Source organism: Chiloscyllium punctatum, chromosome 39, assembly GCF_047496795.1.
Source record: "Chiloscyllium punctatum isolate Juve2018m chromosome 39, sChiPun1.3, whole genome shotgun sequence".
NCBI lineage: Eukaryota > Metazoa > Chordata > Chondrichthyes > Orectolobiformes > Hemiscylliidae > Chiloscyllium > Chiloscyllium punctatum.
Genome location: NC_092777.1, coordinates 53590912 through 53613824, shown reverse-complemented (window position 1 = coordinate 53613824; position 22913 = coordinate 53590912). Strand labels below are relative to the sequence as shown.

Below are 22913 nucleotides of genomic sequence, written 5' to 3'. Positions count from 1 at the left end.
AAGTTTATAATAGTAGTTTGTACCAATAAGAATTAGCTGTGCATTGTACTCTTGATACCACATGTTATTTTCTACACTGAATTTATAATCAGCGATATAGCAAGACAACAGTGATTTCACAATTAGAATTTACCACCTGTATGCTTGCTGGCCATGCATCTTTCCAAATCAGGGTAACGTTGTAATGACTTCATATCCATTCAGGAAACAAATGGATGCTCTAATGTACAGACTTTACTAATCTTTTGATAATTAAGATGGGGAGAATTGCCTGTCTTCTCTGCAATTATTCTATGAATAGTAATAGCAGTCAATGGACTAGAGTAGAAGGCCTAGATAGGGGTAGGTAAAAGTTGGAGTTTAGGGTTGGGAACATGTGGCTTTCCATGTGAGGCCAGAAGCACCCTTTCTCCTTTCGGTCCAACTTATATTGGGGGGGAGCCTTCAGATTACAGATCTGCTTTAGCATTGTGTGGAAACTCAGAGCAGACTTCTCCCACAGGTCCAGTGAACATGCCATCACAGCATATCTTTGATATAATATTTGGATTAATTTAGGAAGCTGCCTCCTATTTTGTATGAGTGTTTTATTTTCTTGCTGAACCACACAGATTAAAATCAAAAATGGGGGAAAAGAGTTAAGTTCTGAGTATCTAAGCAACCTATCACTTTTTACATCTCACTTGCCCAAATGTTAAAATTTGTCATTTTCATTATGGTTCAGCAATGTGTAATATAATATATCATAGAACATGTGCTCTGTTTTGGCTACCAATTCAAAATACTTGTATAAGTTAGGTGAAATGCAGATGATTTGTGGCAATTCTTCCTGCAAATCATACATCATCCTGATTTCACAGAATCACAGAACTGTTACAGTGCAGAAGGAAGCCATTCAGTCCAACATACCTGCATTGACTCTCCAAATAAACAATTCACCTACTATCATTTTCCATGCTTCTTCCTGTAATTTTGAGCTTTTTTTCCAGATAGTATAATTTCCTTTCAAATATTTCAATTGAACCTAGCTCCCCTTCAGTGTCAGGCAGTGCATTCCACTGCTACAGGAAACAATTGCTTTTGCTTCTTTTAATTTTTTCTTTAAATCTGTGCCCTCTCAACCCCTTCACAAGTGGGAACCGTTTCTTCCTAATAACTGTCTAGAACTTGCATGATTTTGAAGACTTCTATGAAATATCCTCGCCTTCTTTTCATGAAAAACAATTCTAACTTCACCAGTTTTCTAACTGAAGTCCCTTATCTCTGGAAACATTTACATAGACATTTTCTGCATGACCTCCAATTCCTTCACATTTTTCTATGTGTGTTACCTGGAACTGGACGCAATACTTGATCAGTGTTTTTAATACAACTACCTTGCTTTTACTCTCTGGCTGTATTACTAAAGTCTACAATATCAAATGCTTTATTAACCATTCTTTAAATCTGTCCTTCCACCTAAATTACTTAGTGCATATGCATCCAGTTCTCTCTTTTCTGCACCCACTCGTATATTGTCTCTCCATGTTCTTCTTAATGAATCCCTTCACATTTCTGATATTGAACTTAATTGCATCCTGTCCTCCCATTCCACCAAACTGCCTATGTCCCTTTGAAGTTCACAGCTATCCACTCACAGTTCACAATGTTGCCAAGTATAACTCACAAACAATAAAATTCTGTCCTGTGTATCAAGTTCTTCTCAATTAATATTTATCAGGGTAACAAGGATCCCAACGTTGATCCTTAGGGAATTTTGCTACGTACCTTCCTCCAGCCTGAAAAGCATCCATTATCTAATACATTTGTTTCCAGTTCATCAGATAATTATGTATCCATGTTGCTATTGTCTCTTTTATTCTATAAGCTTTAACTTTGTTTACAAGTCTGTTATGTCGCACTATATCAAACACCTTTTGGAAGTCCAGAGAAACCACACTCACCGTATTGCCTACATCAACTCTCTCTGTTACCTACCTATTTAAAACCTTCAGCAAGTTATTTTATCATGGTTTTCCTTAAGAAGTCCATCCTAGATTTGCCAATTAACCCACCTTCATTGCTGTGATTAAGTTTGGCCTGAATCATTGTTTCTAACAGTTTCTCTACCATCAAAGTTGTGGGTTTCCCCCTTTTTTTGAACAATGACGTAATATTTCCAATTGTCTATCCTCTAGCACTATTACTGAATCTAAGAAAGGTTGTAAAATGATGGTAAGTAACTCTGCAATTTGTACTTTTACGTCATCTGGTAATTTTGGATGAATCTCATTCTGTCTTCATGCTTTATGTTCTTTACATACAGCCTTTCTAATATCTTCTTATCAACTTTAAGTCCTTCTAAGGTCTAAATGACATCAACATTTTTCCGAGGTCTGGGGAGTGTCTTATTTGTTGTAAAGACATGTGGAAAGTACTGACTTAATAACTCAGCTACGCTTTAATAACTCAGCTATTCTTTCCACATAATACCCCTTTTCAAGTCTCCAATCAGCCCTTTTACTGACTTTCTACTCATTATACACCTACAGAAGACACTGACAATCCCTTTTTTGTTGGATCCTATTCTCATTTCACACTCCCTTTTTGATTCTCTGATTTGTTTTTGTTCCAATTTACCTCTGAATCTTCTAAAGTGAGCCTGGCTGTCAATTGTATTTTCCATGGTAAATGGGGTTAGTGACTAAATGCTAATAACTAAACTGCATCATTAATAATGCTAGATAACGTCACATGCAATGTAACTAAGATGTAAAGAGTGTAAGAAATTAAGAAGAGTTGATCATTTCTACTCATATGGCTTTCGGTCCTTTTCTGTTGAAAACATTCACAACTCAGTTGTGATATAATTTATACTCAGCATCCATCATTACTCAACAAGTGTGACGTTGGAAAAGCACAGCCAGTCAAGCAGCATCCGAGGCGCAGGAGAGTCGACGTTTCGAGCATAAGCTCTTCATCAGGAATGAATGTCGACTCTTCTGCTCCTTGGATGCTGCCTGACTGCCTGACTTTTCCAGCACCATACTTTCTGATCTCCAGCATCTGCAGTCTTCACTTTTTCCCTATCCATCATTAGTGCATCTTTTCTTTTTTCTGATTTGGACTGGATCTGAAATTCTTCTTCTTTGAAGGTAACCCACCATTCAGAAATGTCTTAGACTGCAAACATTTTAATCCATTTGATTCAGCCCCAGATCTGATGTTCCCCACTGGAATTGGATTTTCCCCAGTTAACCATTTTTATTTTGGATTGTTCATTGAACTTTTACATTGCATCATAAAGTTTAGGGTGACAACGATCACTGTCACTTAAGGTCCTCCTAATGACACTTGATCCACTTGGCTCATTTCATTCCCAAGAACCAAGTCTAGGAGTGCCACTCTTTTTGATCGGTTGGAAATATTCTAGTATAGAAAGGTTTCATGAACACATCCTCACTATTCTTTACACTTCTACTGTCCCAGTTTATATTTGAATAAGAAATATTTCTCATTTTTACCACCCTATAATTTTGCACATCCAATTTCTTGCAAACTTGTTCATCTACATCCTTCTCACTCATTGGTGGCCTATATATAACACAGAGGAATGTAATTTCACTTGTTCCACTTGTTGGATATAACCAAATAGATTTTTCCCTGACCCCTGTTGGAACTTCTTTCTCCAGCAATGTTATGATCTCCCCAATCAGTACTAGTAACCCTTTCTCTTTTTTACATTCTTGAACACCTTATATTCAAAAAAAATTAACACCCCAGTTTTGCCTTTCGATTAGATTCCCTACAGTATGGAAACAGGCCCTTATGGCCCAACAAGTCCACATTGACCCTCTGAAGAGTAACCCACTCAGGCCCAATCCCCTACTCTATATTTACCCCTGGCTAATGCACCTAATACTATGGGCAATTTACTTGACCTACATATCTTTGGACTGTGGGAGGAAACAGGAGCACCTGGAGGAAACCCATGCAGACACAGGGAGAATGTGCAAATTCCACACAGACTGTCACCCGAGGCTGGAAGCGAACCCAGCTCCTTGGTGCTGGGAGGCAGCAGTGCTAACCATGCTGCCCTAAAGCATAGGGATGGCAGGGATCTGAGGAGGTGTGGCACAGCTGGAGTGCTCACTGTTTTCTGAGTCTGTCACCAGTTTTCCTGCTTTCATCAGTGACAGTATCAGAGGCCTGAGGAGCAGCAACCACCCACAAGAAAATAAAGCATCGCGAACTTAAAGCTACCCAGATCTTTTGCAGGTATATTGCCCATGATAGTGGTAATGGTGGCATTCGAACTCACGACTCAGCAGAGACTGGAGCTTAAATTTAGTGCCTTAGACCACTTGGCCACACTTATTAGATTCCCTACAGTAAGGAAACAGGCCCTTCAGCCTAACAAGTCCACACCAACCCTCCAAATAGTAACCAAGCAGACCCATTCCCCTACCTTATATTTACCCCTCACTAATGCACCTTACACTATGGACAATTTAGCATGGCTAATTCACCTGATCTGCACATTTTTTGTATTGTGGGAGGAAACCGGAGCACCCAGAGGAAACCCGTGCAGACATGAGGAGAATGTGCAAACTCCAGGTGGACAGTTGCCCAAGATTGGAATCAAACCCAGGTCCCTGGCGCTGAGAGGCAGCCATGTTAACCACTGAGCCATCATTTCTTTGAACCAGGTTCCTTTCTCCTTTTTCTGAACTCAACTATTAACTTATCATCCTCTATTAAGTGCTATCTATTTCTTCCAGTATTCCGTGTATCGTAGTATTCCTCTCTTTGTGTTCCTCTCTTAGTTCCCACACCACTGCCAAATTAATTTGAATCCTCCACAAGCGCACTAACAGTTGACTCCACAAGAAATTCAGTTCCATATCTAATTAGGTGTCATCTGTCTGTCTTGCACATGTCCTCATCCACAACAGTGTAGTTGCTTCTTAAAGAGCAACTGAAATGGCCTAGGATACCACTCAGTTCTATTCAAAAGCTGGCTCACCAACTCAAGGACTTTCAATCTGTGCAGTAAAGGTTGGACTAAGTACCGCTGAATTTAAAAAAAAGTTGAAAGCTCTTGAGTATAGCTTAAAAATAACTTTTAAACTCCATTATAAATTTCAGCATGAGAAAGCAGATATTTCAAAAGTTCATTGTGTCCAGTACGACTGCATTTTTATTTGCAATCCAAATTTCAAATGATAATATATCTGAGCTGACAATAAAAGGCCAAAAAGAAATCTAAGTCCTGTTTCAAAGCACAGTCATATTGGACTTGAAACATTTACTCTGTTTCTCCCTCCATCAAGGCTTTCTGATCAGCTGAGCTTCTCCAGCACTTTCTTTTTTTATTTCAGATATCCAGCATTTCAAGCAGTGCTTTGCCTTCGAAAGAAATCTAATATTAAGAAAAGCTGCCCCAATGACTAGGCTATGAGTAAGGTCAAGAATATTTGTATTTTATTTTTACCTGGTTAAATAAGTCCAAAGCTTTGTGAAGGTTGGCATACATTCCTGTTGGGGGTTCATTGGTGATTTTAATGGAATTTTCTAATAATCCTTGGGGAATAATATGTGACTCAGGTGATCCTGCTGGCTCAGCTGTCATAAACACACGATAATCGTTGTGGCTGTTAAAACTATAAAATTCCACTTTCTTATCCAATGTACCCAGCCATTTAGCAACTAGATGAATGTTCTGCAAAAGATTTAATCCAAATATATGAAGAACTGATCAATAATTCTAGAAATATATCATAGACATTTATCATTCTTGACTAATTTGGCACTATTTGAATTAACATTAGTTGCTTAAAATTTATTTATTAATTTAATGGCAAGTTGAATGTGTGGTTCAAGGATTAGTGAGGGAGCAATGGGTTTCAATTTAAGCAGTGCTGATAACAATGCTTGGAAAAAGAAGCACCTATACCTATATCATTTGAATGGCCTTCACCTGAACTGTGATGATACAACTGTCATGTAACTCATTTAAAGCTCTCTCTAAATCCTCAAGAATTGATAAAAATGGAATGGTTCATTTGAAAGGAGATTTGAAAATGATAATCTTGAGCATGCTAATCTGTGTGACAGGGAGGAACAACATGTACAAACATAAGAATGCAACAACAAATAAGGTTATTTGAACAATGGTCCAAAAACAGAACTGACGATTGTTTTATTGGAATATGTGTAGCATTCAGAACAAGACGGACAAATCGATATGGGCACTAGAAATAAGTATGATACGATAGCCATTATTAAAGACATGGTTGCAACATGAAGACGACAGGGAACTAAATATTAAAAGATATATGATATTTTGGAAGGGCAGGAAGAAAGGAAGAGGAGGTGAGATAGCTCTGTTAATGAAAAGTGTTATATTGAAAAATTATTTTGACTAGGAATATCAAAATATAGAGATAGTTTGCATGGAAATAAGAAATTGCAAAGAAAGGAAATCAATCATGGGAGTAGTTTAAAGATTACCTTGACAACAGTAGTTACACAGTAGGACAAAGTGTAATGATCCCCATGGAGACTGACAAATTTAAAAAATTGAATTGCAAGAGACTGATAGAATGAATTGCACAAGATTTCACATTTGAACACCTTTACTGTGACAATCAAACTAAAATCTACATAGACTAAATCTATGGCAATTTAGATTTAAGGCATAATTTGAGTGCGTTATTAGAAGAGTTACACTTCACTTAAAGATGAGCGTTTCTTTTTACTACTGGTCATTTAACTTTCATTCTGCACAAAAGGTCATCTTGTGTCAGCTACAGGACATTTTCATATCCTTGGTTGAAATATTATAATTTTTTTTGGAATCTTTATGTTACACATATAAAAAAGCACTATATTATACATAGTCTGGATCCTGCAATGTTATCTATGAATTGCCCAGAGGTTTCATAATTTATTTGGTCAAATTACCTTTGCCAAGAACAACCCTTCTGGCTTTACTGACTGCTATGAACTGTACTTCAAGGAAATATCCCTATAATACACTTTTACCCTTTATTATTTTTTTAAGAAGTTAGACACTAAGGATGCATCTTATAGGAGTCTGAGTGATGTGGGCTGTGACGGAATTGGACAAGAAGTTTGATGAGGCCCATCCTTACACTGAAATCAACCTGTTCTGTCTTTTTTCGCAGCAGAGAGCGGCGGGAGCTGGGCGGAAGTTCAGACGGAGCGCAAAGCCGGTCGGGAAGGTAAGTGATTGTTATTAGAGTGGGTGTGTTCTAAACCCCAGGTCCTACAAAGTAGGGTCTCCCTCCCTCCCTCCTCCGCTAACCTTAATTAAGAGTCCACAGACTTGCCATAGGAAGAGGGTCTAAGGAAGTTTAGATCGAAGAGTGAGGCTTCAGCTCAGGAATCTTGATAAGGAGGTTGAGTAAGAGATTACGCCACAGTTGAAGAGGGTGAAGACATGACTGCTCAGCTGGTTCAGTGCGCTACGTGTTTGATGTGGCAGGTCAACGACTCTGGTGTGTCTGGCTCGTATATGTGTGGAAAGTGTGCGCACATTCAGCAATTGACCGAGCATATTGCAGCACTGACGAAAGAACTCGAAGACCTTAGGCTCATCCGAGAGAACGAGATCTTTCTGGACAAGGCCTTCAGTGATGTTATTACACCAATCATGCCAGAAGAGAGCAGAAGAGTGCAGACGATGAGGAAGGCAGAGAGGAGACAGGTGCAAGAGACGCCGGGAGAAGTACCTGTCAGGAACAAGTTGAAGCTTTTGGAAACAGTAGAGTCTGATGACACTGCCAGTTCGCAAGGCGGCCATGTTTGTCAATCAAAAGTTGCCGCAGAAGCAGAGCGGAAGAGTCGGACATCGCACAGAGCCGTGGTAATAGGGGACTCCATCGTGAGAGGAACTGACCGGGGTTTTTGTGGCAGCAGACGGGATTTAAGGATGGTGTGTTGCCTTCCTGGTGCTAGAGTGAAAGACATCGCGGACAGAGTGCAGGACATCCTCAAGGACGAGGGTGAAGAGCCCGAGGTGGTGGTACACGTCGGCACAAATGATGTCGGGAAGAAGAGGAGGAACATACTACAGTGAGACTTCGGAGAACTAGGAAGAAGGCTAAAAAGCAGGACGTCCAAGGTGGTTACCTCCAGTTTGCTTCCAGTTCCTCGGGCTAGTGTGGCCAGAAACCGGGAGATAATGGACTTGAACGTGTGGTTGGGGAACTGGTGCAGGAAGCAAGGTTTCAAGTTCTTGGATCACTGGGGTATATTTTATGGTAACTATAAATTCTACAAGAGAGACGGCTTGCACCTTAATAGATCAGGGATCAGCATTCTGGCAGGCAGGTTTTCTGCTGCAACACCGCTACATTTAAACTAAGTAGCGGGGGGGAGGGGACAAGCTGGATGTTTAAAAAGGAAATTGAAGGGGTAGTTAGAACAAGAGAAGTCAAGAAAGACAACTGTATCAAGGAGGCAGAAAACTGGAAAAGGCATCATGCTGTAAAGTTGAGTGAAATAAGGGTTGAGGGGAAGGGTGAGAGCAGTAACAAATTAAAAATTCTATATATGAATGCACGAAGCATTATTCACAAGGTGGATGAGCTTGAGGCTCTTTTGGAAATTGGCAGATACGATATTGTGGGGATAACTGAGACGTGGCTTCATGGGGACAGGGCCTGGGAACTGAATATTCAAGGCTACACGTGCTATCGTAAGGACAGACTGACGGGCAGAGGGGGTGGGGTGGCCTTGTTGGTAAGGGAGAAAATTCAGTCCCTTGCGCGGGGGGACCTAGAGTCAGGGGATGTAGAGTCAGTGTGGATAGAGCTTCGAAACACTAAGGGTAAAAAGACCCTCATGGGAGTCATCTACAGGCCCCCAAACAGTAGTCTGGATGTCGGATGTAAGTTGAATCAGGAGCTGAAATTGGCTTGTCGCAAAGATGTTACTACAGTTGTTATGGGGGATTTTAACATGCAGGTAGACTGGGAGAATCAGGATGGTATCGGGCCTCAAGAAAGAGACTTTGTGGAGTGCCTCAGAGATGGATTTTTAGAGCAGCTGGTGCTGGAGCCGACCAGGGATAAGGCGATTCTGGATCTGGTATTGTGTAACGAACCAGAATTGGTCAGTGACCTCGAAGTGAAGGAGCCATTGGGAAGTAGTGACCATAATACAATAAGCTTCAATCTGCAATTTGAGAGGGAGTGGGTACAATCGGAAGTGACAATATTTCAGTTGAATAAAGGGAAATATGGAGCTATGAGGGAGCAACTGGCCAAAGTTCAATGGTGCAATACCTTAACAGGAAAGACCGTGGAGGAACAATGGCGGATATTTCTGTGTATAATGCAGAAGTTGCAGGATCAGTTCATTCCTAAAAGGAAGAAAGATCCCAGGAGGAGACATGGGCGGCCGTGGCTGACGAGGGAAATAAAGAAACATATAAAGTTAAAAGAGAAAAAGTATAACTTAGCAAAGATAAGTGGGAAAACTGAGGACTGGGAAGCTTTTAAAGAACAACAGAGGATTAGTAAGAAGGAAATACGCAGAGAAAAAATGAGGTACGAAGGTAAACTGGCCAAGAATATAAAGGAGGATAGTAAAAGCTTTTTTAGGTATGTCCAAGGCAAAAAAATGGTTAGGACAAAAATTGGGCCCTTGAAGACAGAAACAGGGGAATATATTACTGGGAACAAAGAAATGGCAGAGGAATTAAATGGGTACTTCAGATCTGTGTTCACTGGGGAAGACACAAGCAATCTCCCTGAGGTAACAGTGGCTGAAGGACCTGAACTTAAGGGAATTTATATTTGCCAGGATTTGGTGTTGGAGAGACTGTTAGGTCTGAAGGTTGATAAGTCTCTGGGACCTGATGGCCTGCATCCCAGGGTACTGAAGGAGGTGGCTCGGGAAATCGTGGATGCGCTGGTGATTATTTTCCAGAGTTCAATAGAATCGGGGTCGGTTCCTGAGGATTGGAGGGCGGCTAATGTTGTGCCACTTTTTAAGAAGGGTGGGTGGGAGAAAGCAGGAAATTATAGACCAGTTAGTCTGACCTCAGTGGTGGGAAAGATGTTGGAGTCTATTATAAAGGATGAAATTATGGCACATCTGGATAATAGTAACAGGATAGGACAGAGTCAGCATGGATTTATGAAGGGGAAATCATGCTTGACTAATCTTCTTGAATTTTTTGAGGATGTAACTCGGAAGATGGACGAGGGAGATCCAGTGGATGTAGTGTACCTGGACTTTCAGAAAGCTTTTGATAAAGTCCCACACAAGAGGTTAGTGAGTAAAATTAGGGCGCACGGTATTGGGGGCAAAGTACTAGATTGGATAGAGAATTGGTTGGCTAATAGGAAACAAAGGGTAGTGATTAACGGCTCCATTTCGGAATGGCAGGCAGTGACCAGTGGGGTTACCGCAGGGATCCGTGCTGGGACCGCAGCTTTTTACAATATATGTAAATGATATAGAAGATGGTATCAGCAATAACATTAGCAAATTTGCTGATGATACAAAGCTGGGTGGTAGGGTGAAATGTGATGAGGATGTTAGGAGATTACAGGGTGACCTGGACAAGTTAGGTGAGTGGGCAGATGCATGGCAGATGCAGTTTAATGTGGATAAATGTCTGGTTATCAATTTTGGTGGCAAGAACAGGAAGGCAGATTACTACCTCAATGGTATCAAATTAGGTAAAGGGGCTGTTCAGAGAGATCTGGGTGTTCTTGTCCACCAGTCAATGAAGGCAAGCATGCAGGTACAGCAAGTCGTGAAGAAGGCTAATAGCATGCTGGCCTTCATAACAAGAGGAATTGAGTATAGAAGCAAAGAGGTGCTTCTGCAGCTGTACAGGGCCCTGGTGAGACCACACCTGGAGTACTGTGTACAGTTCTGGTCTCCAAATTTGAGGAAAGACATTCTGGCTATTGAGGGAGTGCAGCGTAGGTTCACGAGGTCAATTCCTGGAATGGCAGGATTGCCTTACACGGAAAGACTGAAGCGACTGGGCTTGTATACCCTTGGGTTTAGAAGACTGAGAGGGGATCTGATTGAAACGTATAGGATTATGAAAGGATTGGACACTCTGGCAGGACGAAACATATTTCCGTTGATGGGGGAGTGCCGAACCAGAGGACACAACTTAAAAATACGGGGTAGACCATTTAGGACAGAGATGAGGAGAAACTACTTCACCCAGAGAGTGGTGGCTGTGTGGAATGCTCTGCCCCAGAGGGCAGTGGAGGCCCAGTCTCTGGATTCATTTAAGAAAGAATTGGATAGAGCTCTTAAAGATAGTGGAGTCAAGGGTTATGGAGATAAGGCTGGAACAGGATACTGATTGGGAATGATCAGCCATGATCATATTGAATGGCGGTGCAGGCTCGAAGGGCTGAATGGCCTACTCCTGCATCTATTGTCTATTGTCTATTGTCTTATTCTTTCACAAGTGGCGTGGTCAGATTCTCATTAATTGACTGGAGTTAATGCTTGTGTAATACCTTGTTAACACTGTAACTTGCTGAATTAATATTCAGCCTCCATTACAAAGCTCAACAACCAAGCTAAATGTTGGGAAAACCCAACAAGGAAAACAGCAATGGATACCTGGTGGATATCCATGCTGGACACTGGGCAATAACATATCAGGACATAAATCATGGCCACTAGCTACACACACCCTTCATCTGCCAACCCAACACAACCATTATGGGAGCTCTCCAATACACTGTTAAGTTGCAACTCAGGTCACACTGATGACTATTGAGAAGGCTGCAGCAGGAACATTTTGCACATATGACTGTCATCAGCTTATGTGATGAACCAGGCTGCATCTGAGAGCTGCTTGCAGTGTCCATGCATTGCGTTGCCTTGCTGTGTCTTGCCTATTAATCCATTGATCTTTTAGCCTGAGCTGTTGTCAGTTTGAGGGGCTCTTACACATTGACACACTGACAGGCTACTTATCATGTCCCTACAAATGTTCTCAATTTTATTCATTAAGAAAAGAACAAAAATATTTTATGTAATTAGTGGAATAAAGAAAGCAAATAAATAAAATCAAATAACTCTGCCTACATTTTCTACAGTTGTTGAAAAATGTGGTGCTGGAAAAACACAGCAGGCCAGGCAGCATCCGAGGAGCAGGAGAATCGATGTTCAGGCATAAGCCCTTCTTCAGGCTCATGCCCGAAACGTCAATTCTCCTGCTCCTTGGATGCTGCCTGGCCTGCTGTGTTTTTCCAGCACCACATTTTTCAACTCTGGTACTCCAGCATCTGCAGTCCTCACTTTCTCCTACATTTTCTACAGCATACCATACCACATTCTGTATTAAAATGGGATTCCTCTTACTATAAAATAATTGGAAGACATTTAAACTGAAAAAAATGGTAAAAAAGACTTTTTAAAAATTTCAAAGTGACTAAAAAATTGTCAAGATTTTTTTGGCTGACCGTATACATAACCTTTAAAGCAGCTAAAGAAAATGGTAATTTGGTTGATTGAATGTACAGTTTTACATTGTATAACATTGACACTTTAAATGTATTTATTACCTGAAGAATAACCCAGTGTCCATCTGCAGCTGCTTCATCCAAAGCTTGCTCTGCCACTATTTCCTGTCCCTGTCCCAATGATACATTATGAAATTTGCCATTGTCAATGGTAAAGCCCAATTTCTTGCCTATAAACAAATAAAAAAGATATTATAAACCTGTGTTAAGGCTTCTGTGAATAACAGCACATATATTATCTTGAGTGTATGTTATGAAATTTGCCATTGTTAGAAGTAACATTTTCTGATGATGACATTGGAAATATCAAAATTGCTGCATTTCTATTGTCCAACTTTGCAAACATATATATAGTATTCATATATATAAAAAATTCTTTAACAAAAATGAGCTTAGAAAGACTATTAAACAGTGAGAACAATTTACTACAATTACATTTGATGTATGGTATCTATCTGATCGTAAGCAAAAGGGTTAATGGGTGAATAATATTTTTCAAGTCACATCTATCTTGGAACTTATAGCAACAATTAAGCTTATTCTTTACCGGCTTTTTTGAATGGTCTGCAAGGACATTCCTAATGTTGATATTATACTTTATTACAATGTCCATTTGATTTAGCATCACTGAGAATATTGAGGATTCTGCTTTTGCTTTAAGCCAATTCCAAACTTCCATTTCACCTGAAAATTAATATGTTCAGTAAGCTCTTGTTGGGCTGATCATGGATCTCTTGCTTCAAATCCATCTGCTCTTCGTTGCACCAACCTTCCCCTCTGAGCTCTGCTTTCAGAAAGTCAAGAATGACTTTCTGCACAGCCACGCTTATTCTGACATACACAGGCCACTAACTTAGAAAGGCATTCAGAACAATATCTTAACCCTTAAAAGGGTACTACACAAGATAAGAGCACATGGTGTAGGGTTTAAGATATGAACATGGGTAAAGGATTAGTTAGCTAAGATAAGTTGTAACTTGTTGAGTGCCACCGTGCTGGGCCACAAGTACTTACAATGTACATCAACAGTTTGGATGAAGGGACTGAATGTAAGGTAAATATGCTGCTGACAGCAAGATCAATTGGTAATTAAGTTGTCAAGAGGAGATAATGAGCCAGCAAGGGGAGATATTTAGGTTAAGGAAGTAGGCAAAAATTTGGCACATGGAGTCTCATGTGGACAAATGTGAGAAATAAAAAGTTTATAGAAAATCTGAAAGGAGAGAAGGCTGAACTTGGTGGTTGAGTGAACTTGGTGTCTTGTTAACTGAATCACAAATTTGAAGTTGAGACCGTAATATGTTGGCCAATATCTTATCAAATTATGAAGTAGGTTCAAGGACTGAATGGCCTACTCCTACTCCTAAGTTCTATGTTTCTAGAATTTAAACTTTGATGTGGCACCATATGTGAGTACTGGGTGTAGTAATTGGTCCAGTAAGGAGTTCCCTCAAATAAATAATGTTGGACTGGCATGACAGAGATCGTGATGGCAGGGACTGTAGCATGTGGGAATATTCGCTGCAGTTTAGAGGTCTCCTGTGGACAGTGGTAGTATCCCTACTTTTGAGCCCAGAAGTTTGGGCTCAAGTTCAACCTGCTCCAGAAGAGTGCAACACCTTTTCTGAACAGGTTGTTCAGTAAATATCTCTCTGCAATTAGGGAAGAGAGATTAGAGGTGTTCTCATTGAAGCATGTAAGATTCTCAAGGAACTTGATTAGTAAACATTGAGAGATTGCTTTTGCCATTCGAGAAATCGAAAACATGCAGACAGAGTCTTAGGATAAGCAACCAACCATTTGGACAGAGATGAGATTAAGTTACTTCACTCAAAGAATATTGAAACTTTGTAATTCTATATCTGGATGGATTCTGAATCCCCCACTGTTGAATGCATTTAAGGCTGCAAAAGACAGATTTTTGGTCTCTGAAGAAATGAAGGAATATGGGGAATGGCTGGAAAAATGGAGTTGAAAGTCAAGGTCAGTGATAACTGTAATGAATGGTGAAGCAGGTTCAATGATCGACCCATGCTGCTAGTTTTTGTTTCCTTCTACTGTCACTGTCAGAAAACATGAAAGTATCATTTTGCAACATGGCTGATTGCACTGTGCAAAGATTTTCTTCTCTATTCCCTATGCTGCATTGCACTATCATACTACTGACTAAAATGTTATGTCACTACAACTCCCACTGCCATTGCAGCCTTTAAGTGGAAAGGTTACCTCCTCCTTTGTAAACCATGTGAGGATACAAGATCACTGTTTGCTAAGTCCATCAATGAACATCAATTCCAGAATCACTCCACAGCACTTGCAGACACTTAGCAACAACAGAGCTTCTTAAAATTCAACTTTCTCACAAGTTAGTTACATAATATAATGCTTGTGCAGGACCAAGGTTGTAGCCTATTTCATTGTCTTGGAAAGGAAAGTGAATTCATTACCCGAGCCTGTGGAGGTCCAGGATCCTGATGCCACAAAAGCCCCAGTGACAAGCAAAATGACAAATTGCTTGAGGTAGTACCATGGATATGTTGCTCCCCCTTCAGCCTCAGCCCCAATTTCAACCCTCTTCTCCCTGACAAACTGATGAATGGAAACCTTGCAGAATCAGTCACTGTAACTGGTCTTGCTCACATACTAGTTCATTGTGTGGGAGAATTTATGCCTTTTATTGACTTCCACACACGGAACAGATTGAAAATTAGCTGGTGAAATTTAAATGATGTCTGAGAGTTAATATATGTTGGGCTTTGAAATTACAGCAGCAAGTAAATTTTCCCATTTAAATTGGAGCCAGAGATTTGAATCCTTCCACAAATATGCATAAATTAGTTGCCTCATTTAAGGCACCTACCCAATGCCTCCACATCCTTAAGTGGATCAACTCCTGGTGAGAGAATGAAGAATATTGGAATGGAAGGACTGCTTTCTTCATATGATTTTGCAAATTCCATACTACGGCCTTCCACATATTTAGCTCCAAGCTTCTCCTCCACAAAGCCACTGTAAAATTCCAAATAATGTTGTAGGATAAGGTTAAACCTTTGATATTGAAAGTTTGAAATTGAAATCCCACTAGCCATTTTCACTATTAAAATTCTCGGTATCCATTGCCATGACGGAACTTCCTTAGCTGGTTCCTTTTCCTGTCTCCACCCTCAGTTCTAAAGTTTCCTTCCCCTTATGTTGCTGCCCGCTGTTGCCTTTAAAGTTCCCTGTGTCTTTTACCACCATCGGGACCACACTTGGCTGGAACTTCTTCCGCTGCTACTTGTATTGATCAATCGCTGACACTAGATAGCGTATGGCCAGTCTAATTTCAGGGAGCTGGTTGGTGTTAGTAATATTTTGTTCTATTTTATATTTGTTTTTGCAAGGATAAGGCGGTTGAATAGCAAGGGGAGACGGTTAGAATTTCTCTTTTTGAAGATGATCGTTGTCTAGCACCTAAGTCACTTGCTACTTATCAGCCTGAGCCAGAATACTATCAGCCTTGTTCCATTTGAACACCATTGCTTCACTATGTGAGGAACTGTGAATAGTAAAACACGTTGTGGAATCAAAATCAAACACATTCAATTCTTACCTGTATTAGATTAGATTAGATTACTTACAGTGTAGAAACAGGCCCTTCGGCCCACCAAGTCCACACTGACCCGCCGAAGCGCAACCCACCCATACCCCTACATTTATTTGGAGGATAAATTTTTCTATGTTACCTACTGGCATATCAACCAACAACAGTACATATATTCAAACTAATGTATATTTTACAATGATACATCATCAGGCTATGATACAGCACCTAACAGCATATGTCATTCTGTCCGGTCTCATACATCGCATCATGCATAGCTTCTCCATTGGCCCTTTATTTTTCCATTCTTGTGGCAATTTCTCCTTCTCTGGAGCTTCTGACTCCACAATTTTTTTCCAACGATTGGCTGAACCTTCTATGTCACTGTCCAGATTCTTAAACTGTTCCATTTCTGCCAAGACCTTTCAAGTAAAATCCATATGATGAGATTTCCAACAAATATAGTGTTAGAATATATTTTAGAATCAGTAACTGACCCACTAATGGTTTGCTTAATGTTCTTGTATTTGCATTTCAGAGAAAAATAGTCTGGGAAATCTTTTGTTTACCTGCTCAGTACATAAGGTAGAAAGAGATTTTCAAGTGAAGGGTGACAACCTCAGAGCTTGTCACCGTCTCACTTCCTCAATTGTGATCTTACTCCCCACTGGAACTCCCAAGACTTTTTCCTTGTCTTTATACCATACACAAATGCTATCAGAGAGGCATAGTTAGGTTTCTAGACTGTTTTCTTCCCATCTGTACCAGTTACCAGAACTCCTTATATGGAATCTTATTGAGGCCTAGGGGATCTCAGCAGCTGACTGAAGATCTGACAAAAGACCTGCACTGTCTTTTCCCACTTAAGCATACATCAAATCAGACATTCGAGAGGTCACTGGCAGCCTTCACCTGAAACCAAGACCCCAGACACAGAAGTCCTGCTGAGTGTGAGATGCAGGCCAAACATATGTTGCTGACCACTTATCAGGCAAATCTCAGAATGTTATCCAGGTACTGTTGCATATAGACATAGTCAACTTCAAATTGCACCACTGAGAAATTATGAATGATAGTGAGCATTGTGCAATCATCAGCTTCTGACTGGCCAGCAGCTTTTGAACCAAGTAATATCATGGAGGAGGCTTCAGCTACCTTCAAAAGAGTACTTCTGGAGTGTCAGTATCATGGATGTCCCAGGACTATGGCACGTCACAGATTCATAGAGGATGGAAACAGACCCTTGGGTCAAATCAGTCCATGCTGACCATGTTTCTAAACTAAACTAGTCCCACCTGCCTGCACTTGGCCCACATCCCTCCAAACCTTTCCCATTCTTGAACTTATCTAAATGTCCTTTAAACATTGTAACTGTACCTGCATCCACCATTTTCTCTGGCAGTTCATTCCACACACAAACCACCCTCTGTCTAAAACCATTGCCCCTATATCCTTTTTTAGATCTTTCTGCTCTCACCTTAATACTATGCCTCCTAGTTCTAAATTGGTGTGTGAGTGGAGGAGAATTCTTGGATTTGGGGTCACAGGAGGAATGGGGACAGAGGAAGCAAAGACAAGGGGTTGGCTCCATCATTGCCTGCACAGAGTGGCTTTGATTGAGGGATTCATGCAGTCCCCCGCCTCCACCAGCTGACAAACTATTGGTATAGATTGACTGGTAGGGCATGTAACATAGCAGCAGGGTTGTGTCAGTTGGGATAAGGCTGAGGTCCTTAGAAGTACTTTTTAAGGGCTTCAATTAATTGAGGGGCAAGAAGAGCCTTACGGTGACAGAAATTGTATACATCATCAATGGGTTTAATTTGAGTTTGAGTTCAAGTTCACTATCTCAGAGAATATATTCCAAGCTTGGGACTGCTAGGTAAAGCCCAGTGAATAAAAGAAAGAAGATCCCAAACTGCATGGATGCATGGAATGGGCTTTATTGTGCCTTCTCTCCCTCCAATTTGACCCAAATCATCGACATTCACATCCATTGAGGTCTTTAAGTTTGAGTCAACCACTTCTTTAAGATCCATCTGCCTTTTAAATGACTCAATGCCTTTTCTCATGTAACAGTAGCAATAATATTGCAGATCTTATATATTTTCCCGGAGTAACAAGTGGGCTTTTGCATGTGTGAATACTATCAGGAGGTAAAAACAATGACCGCAGATGCTGGAAACCAGATTCTGGATTAGTGGTGCTGGAAGAGCACAGCAGTTCAGGCAGTATCCAAGGAGCTTCGAAATCGACATTTTGGGCAAAAGCCCTTCATCAGGAATAAAGGCAGTGAGCCTGAAGCGTGGAGACATAAGCTAGAGGAGGGTGGGGGTGGGGAGAAAGTAGCATAGAGTACAATGGGTGAGTGAGCGCTTTAGGGAACATCTCCGGGACACCTGCACCATTCAACCTCACCGCCCCGTGGCCCAACAATTCAACTCCCCCTCCCACTCTGCCGAGGACATGGAGGTCCTGGGCCTCCTTCACCACCGCTCCCTCACCACCAGACGCCTGGAAGAAGAATGCCTCATCTTCCGCCTCGGAATACTTCAACCCCAGGGCATCAATGTGGACTTCAACAGTTTCCTCATTTCCCCTTCCCCCACCTCACCCTAGTTCTAAACTTCCAGCTCAGCACTGTCCCCTTGACTTCTACCTGCCTATCTCCTTTTCCAGCCATCCACTCCACCCTCTCCTCCTTGACCTATCACCTTCATCCCCTCCCCCACTCACCCATTGTACTCTATGCTACTTTCTCCCCACCCCCACCCTCCTCTAGCTTATCTCTCCACGCTTCAGGCTCACTGCCTTTATTCCTGATGAAGGGCATTTGCCCGAAACACCGATTTCGAAGCTCCTTGGATGCTGCCTGAACTGCTGTGCTCTTCCAGCACCACTAATCCTAAATACTATCAGGCGCCTGCTGTGAGTTTATAACAAGCATTAAACCCATGTGACTATGGTCATGGTGGGGTTATGGCAATCTGCTGAATACTCTTTTTGATTCTTTGGAGTCAGAAAAGAATATTCTAACTTGTAAAGACAACTTCATTGGGACTTAACTTCATTTGCACTTTGTTTTCATTCAAACAAGCTAACTGTGGAGGTAAATGGCGATTAAGTGCATCAAGAGCATTTGGTAGCCCCATAATGCTGATGCTGAAGTTTACACTAGTCAGGATATTTGATATAAAGGAAATCAAGTACATCTAATGCCATTCCTTTGGAAATCAATGTTAGTCATACAAAGGCCTTCGGAAAAGTTAGATCATCTGTATGAAAGAATGTGATTTCTTGATAATTTATCAATATGTGGAATGTGTGACATTAATATAATAGCTAAATGTGTGTTGATCAAATGATAGACCAACAAATCCTTCACAGGAAAGAATGGTTTTGGATATAAGAAATCATTTCTTCTTATCTACTTAACTGAAAAATACTGTATATGCCTTTTTGCTATTAGTTTAAGAGTTTTATAGTTCACTTACTTCCTGACAAACAGAAAGCCCTGTTGCAAAATAAATCTACATCTGTGAAATTAATCTATTGTTGTACAAAGTAGGAGACAAAGGATTCACTTCTTCAGTTAGATAAAGGCTTGGTCATTTTATTAATATTTCCTTCTGGATTTTTTTTCCATTTGATTTTGGTATTTTTCTGTTGCTGTCAGTTCAAAACAGCGAAACAGGAGGACAATCAGTCCCTTGACCTTGCTTTATTGCTCATGTAGATCATATCTCAGCTATAATTTCAAGCCTTACATAAAGGGTAGTTCAAAGCTTAGTTGAACCCCTGAACAAAACAGCTGAAAATTATACTCAAGGTGGAGCACCTTTTGTTATTTTCCAAATTTGGTACTATTACATTGAGTGAACAACTATATTGTAACAGGAGTAGGCCATTCAGCTGCTTGAGCTTGTTTTTGATAGAATTTCTTATATAGACAAATACATTGGACTTGTTTTAACCCATGACCTTAATTACTGTGGAATCTACATCTGAAAAACAAGGTCTGGCTTTAGTAGTATTTGTACTTGGACAATTTCACTGAAAATACTGAATACCATGTACACATTTGGTTTCACAACCAAGGAAAGATCATCTTTCCTTAGTGACAGTTGAACAAAGATTAAGTAGACTAATTCATGAGATAGGAGAATTGCCTTATAAGGAATGTAGGGGTTGGCTGGGCTGATAAAACTTAGAATTTAGAAGAGTGAGAGGTGATTTAATTGAAACATGAAATTCATAAGGAGCATGACAGTGTAGATCAGGCTTGTCCACTAGGGAGCTGGGAGCCACAATATGGGCCATCAGGGTTTCCCATGTGACCTTTCAAACCTTTGTTCAAAATATAGAAAGTACGAATGGAAGATTGTGCAAGGAGATTCTCTTCCAATTTAAGGCAGGTTCTCATTCTGTCTCCCATGAATGTGGAAGAAAAACAACCTCTGATAGGAAGGGCAGTGTGCTGTCTGACCAAATAGCTTCATGAAGCTTGAGGTCTGCATATTGGGACCGATGGTGTCAGTGAGTTTGCAATAGTATAGGGTGGGAAAGAGAAAATAAGGAACCATACTAGCCTGTTAAGTATAGTGAAGACTAGCCCCAGGTAGCCTGGAAGAGGTTGTCAAGAAAGGCGGAGCAAAGTGCTTGTGACAGGGGACCCTGGGTAAGCATGTGAGAGTGTATGTCAGCAGACAGTGAAAGTGGAAATGAGGGACAGAGGATGGTAGGGAGAGTGGTGTGAGAGAGTGTGAGGGATGAGGGAGAGAAGGTGTTAAGGGAGTATGATGATGGGACAGAAGGAAATAGTGGGGGTGGGGAATGTATGGGGGAGGATAGTAGAAGGTGAGAGTGAGGGAGAGGGAAAATTTGTGTACGAGTGAGGAAGAAAGTATGTGAGCACGTGGGAGAGAGTGTGTGAAATCTGAGACAGGTGAACACAAAAACCTTTCATTTCTCCTCAAATATCCACACAGCTGGCTGGAAGAGGACAAAAACCTATACTGAAGGGCAATGCACTTCAAATTCTACTTTCACATGAATTCTACCAAGGCCAAGTTACAATGCATGCAAACACAGGTGTTTGCAAGTTTGCATTAATTAAATCCAACTCCTTAGCTTGGTGCTGGTCCCCTCCCTCACTGTTGGGGATCAGGACTGGGCATCTGTGCTGTTTCATTCTAGCTGGGTTTCTTGACTGGGAAAGCAAAACAAATTTTATGAATTGGCTCTGATGCTTGGAACTTTTCATTGACCATTTATATTAATTACTCATGTAAATTATTGATTTTTTTTGCATTGGATTTTGTTTTCTTTCAAATTCATGTTTACTGCTGTGCTGAATCTTCCTTTTCAGAAACTTGCACACAAGTCCAAGCAGGAAAAATATTTAAATGAAGACTCCCACGTTGAAAGGTTGAACTATCCTGGGCAAGTGCTAGGAGGATATTTACCCTGCCTAAGGAATCAGGAACTAGGGACCACTGTCTTAGAATAAAGGGCTGGACTGAGATGAGGAGAAATTTCTTCATTAGCAAGGTTGTCAACCTTGCAAATTCTTTATCTAGAATGTTATAGATAATCAATTATTGGGTATTTTCAAGCCTGCAATTGCTGTATTCTTGATTCTAATGGAAACATGAGATATAGGGATATTGTGAAAGTGGAGGAAAATGATGGCGAAGATGGAAGTGAAGTAGATAGAAGATCTGTTTTGATCTTAATGAATAGCAAAACAGGATCAAATGGCTGAATGGCTACTGCTCCTATTTCCTAAGACAGTATGGAAATTTGGAACCAAGAATATTTAATTCCTCAAGAGTTGGTTTTATCTAAATCAAGATCTGAGAGCACAAATTAACAGGAGACTGAACAAAATAGAAAGTGACAGCTCTGGTTTTGAGTCACAACTCTGTAAACCCAAGGAGATCCACAAGGCAGACGAAGTTTAATGAAGTCACTGGAAGAATAATTTGTGTTACCAGATGAATACCAGGCATGATATCCCTGAAGCAAAATAATTAGGCAGTACTTATTCAGTGGATGTAGTACATGCTGAACACCCATGATTCTTCAGGGAATACTCAGATTATTTTAATAAGGTCCAATTTGGGCCAATCTCTTACATACACTACAACTCCATTGCTACCTTTTGGCTTTAAATAGAGGTGGTGACATAGTTTACCCCTTCAAGTACACTCTCCTGTTTGATTTCCATAAGAACCAGGGAAAATAAGCCACTTGTTTTTATACACTTCCAATCCAGATTGCAGTCAATTCTCTATAAAATACCTTCAAGACACCATCTTAGTTAATTCCATGGTTTTCTTATTACCGATTTGCTTTAGTATACAAAACAGCATATTTTGCTCTGCTTATAAAAGCCTTTCGGTTTGCACTCATAAAATATTACATTCATCATCTTGCTCACTAATGTCAGAAAACAATGCCACTTTGTATGTTACTACATACCAAAATTCCACCCCATCCTTGGTGTGAAAGAAAGTCAACAGGGCTTGTAACACCAGCTTTAAATGGGAACCGCAGCAAAAAGTCGAGATGATTCGGATTTATTTCCTTTTTCATTAAAAATACCTATGAGGCAGAATATTAGTAATGGTAATTTCTAAATGGCAAAAATATACTTCTGTTTATTGGTCAGTATTGAATTTATCTTTGAGCCATATGGCAATAACTTTACAAAGTACCTGTTCAATAAAGGATATTAGAGCCCAAAGCTTTCCATGTCTTTTTAATGTTACAATTACTGGTATTTTTTTGTTTTGATTTCTTTGATAGTC

At 40.4% G+C, this 22913-nt stretch overlaps 1 protein-coding gene across 1 annotated transcript in view; it reads right to left on the bottom strand.

Annotated features, from left to right (window-relative positions):
- LOC140464058 (dynein axonemal heavy chain 17-like) overlaps nucleotides 1-22913 on the bottom strand; it is a 408886-nt gene that overhangs the window by 17741 nt on the left and 368232 nt on the right. Inside the window, exons 62-66 of the mRNA XM_072558720.1 lie at nucleotides 22585-22707; nucleotides 16330-16523; nucleotides 15379-15527; nucleotides 12561-12688; nucleotides 5474-5701 (exon numbers count right to left, since the gene is read on the bottom strand). Coding sequence (XP_072414821.1) covers nucleotides 5474-5701; nucleotides 12561-12688; nucleotides 15379-15527; nucleotides 16330-16523; nucleotides 22585-22707 — 822 coding nt within the window. The remainder of the gene's footprint in view (nucleotides 1-5473; nucleotides 5702-12560; nucleotides 12689-15378; nucleotides 15528-16329; nucleotides 16524-22584; nucleotides 22708-22913) is intronic.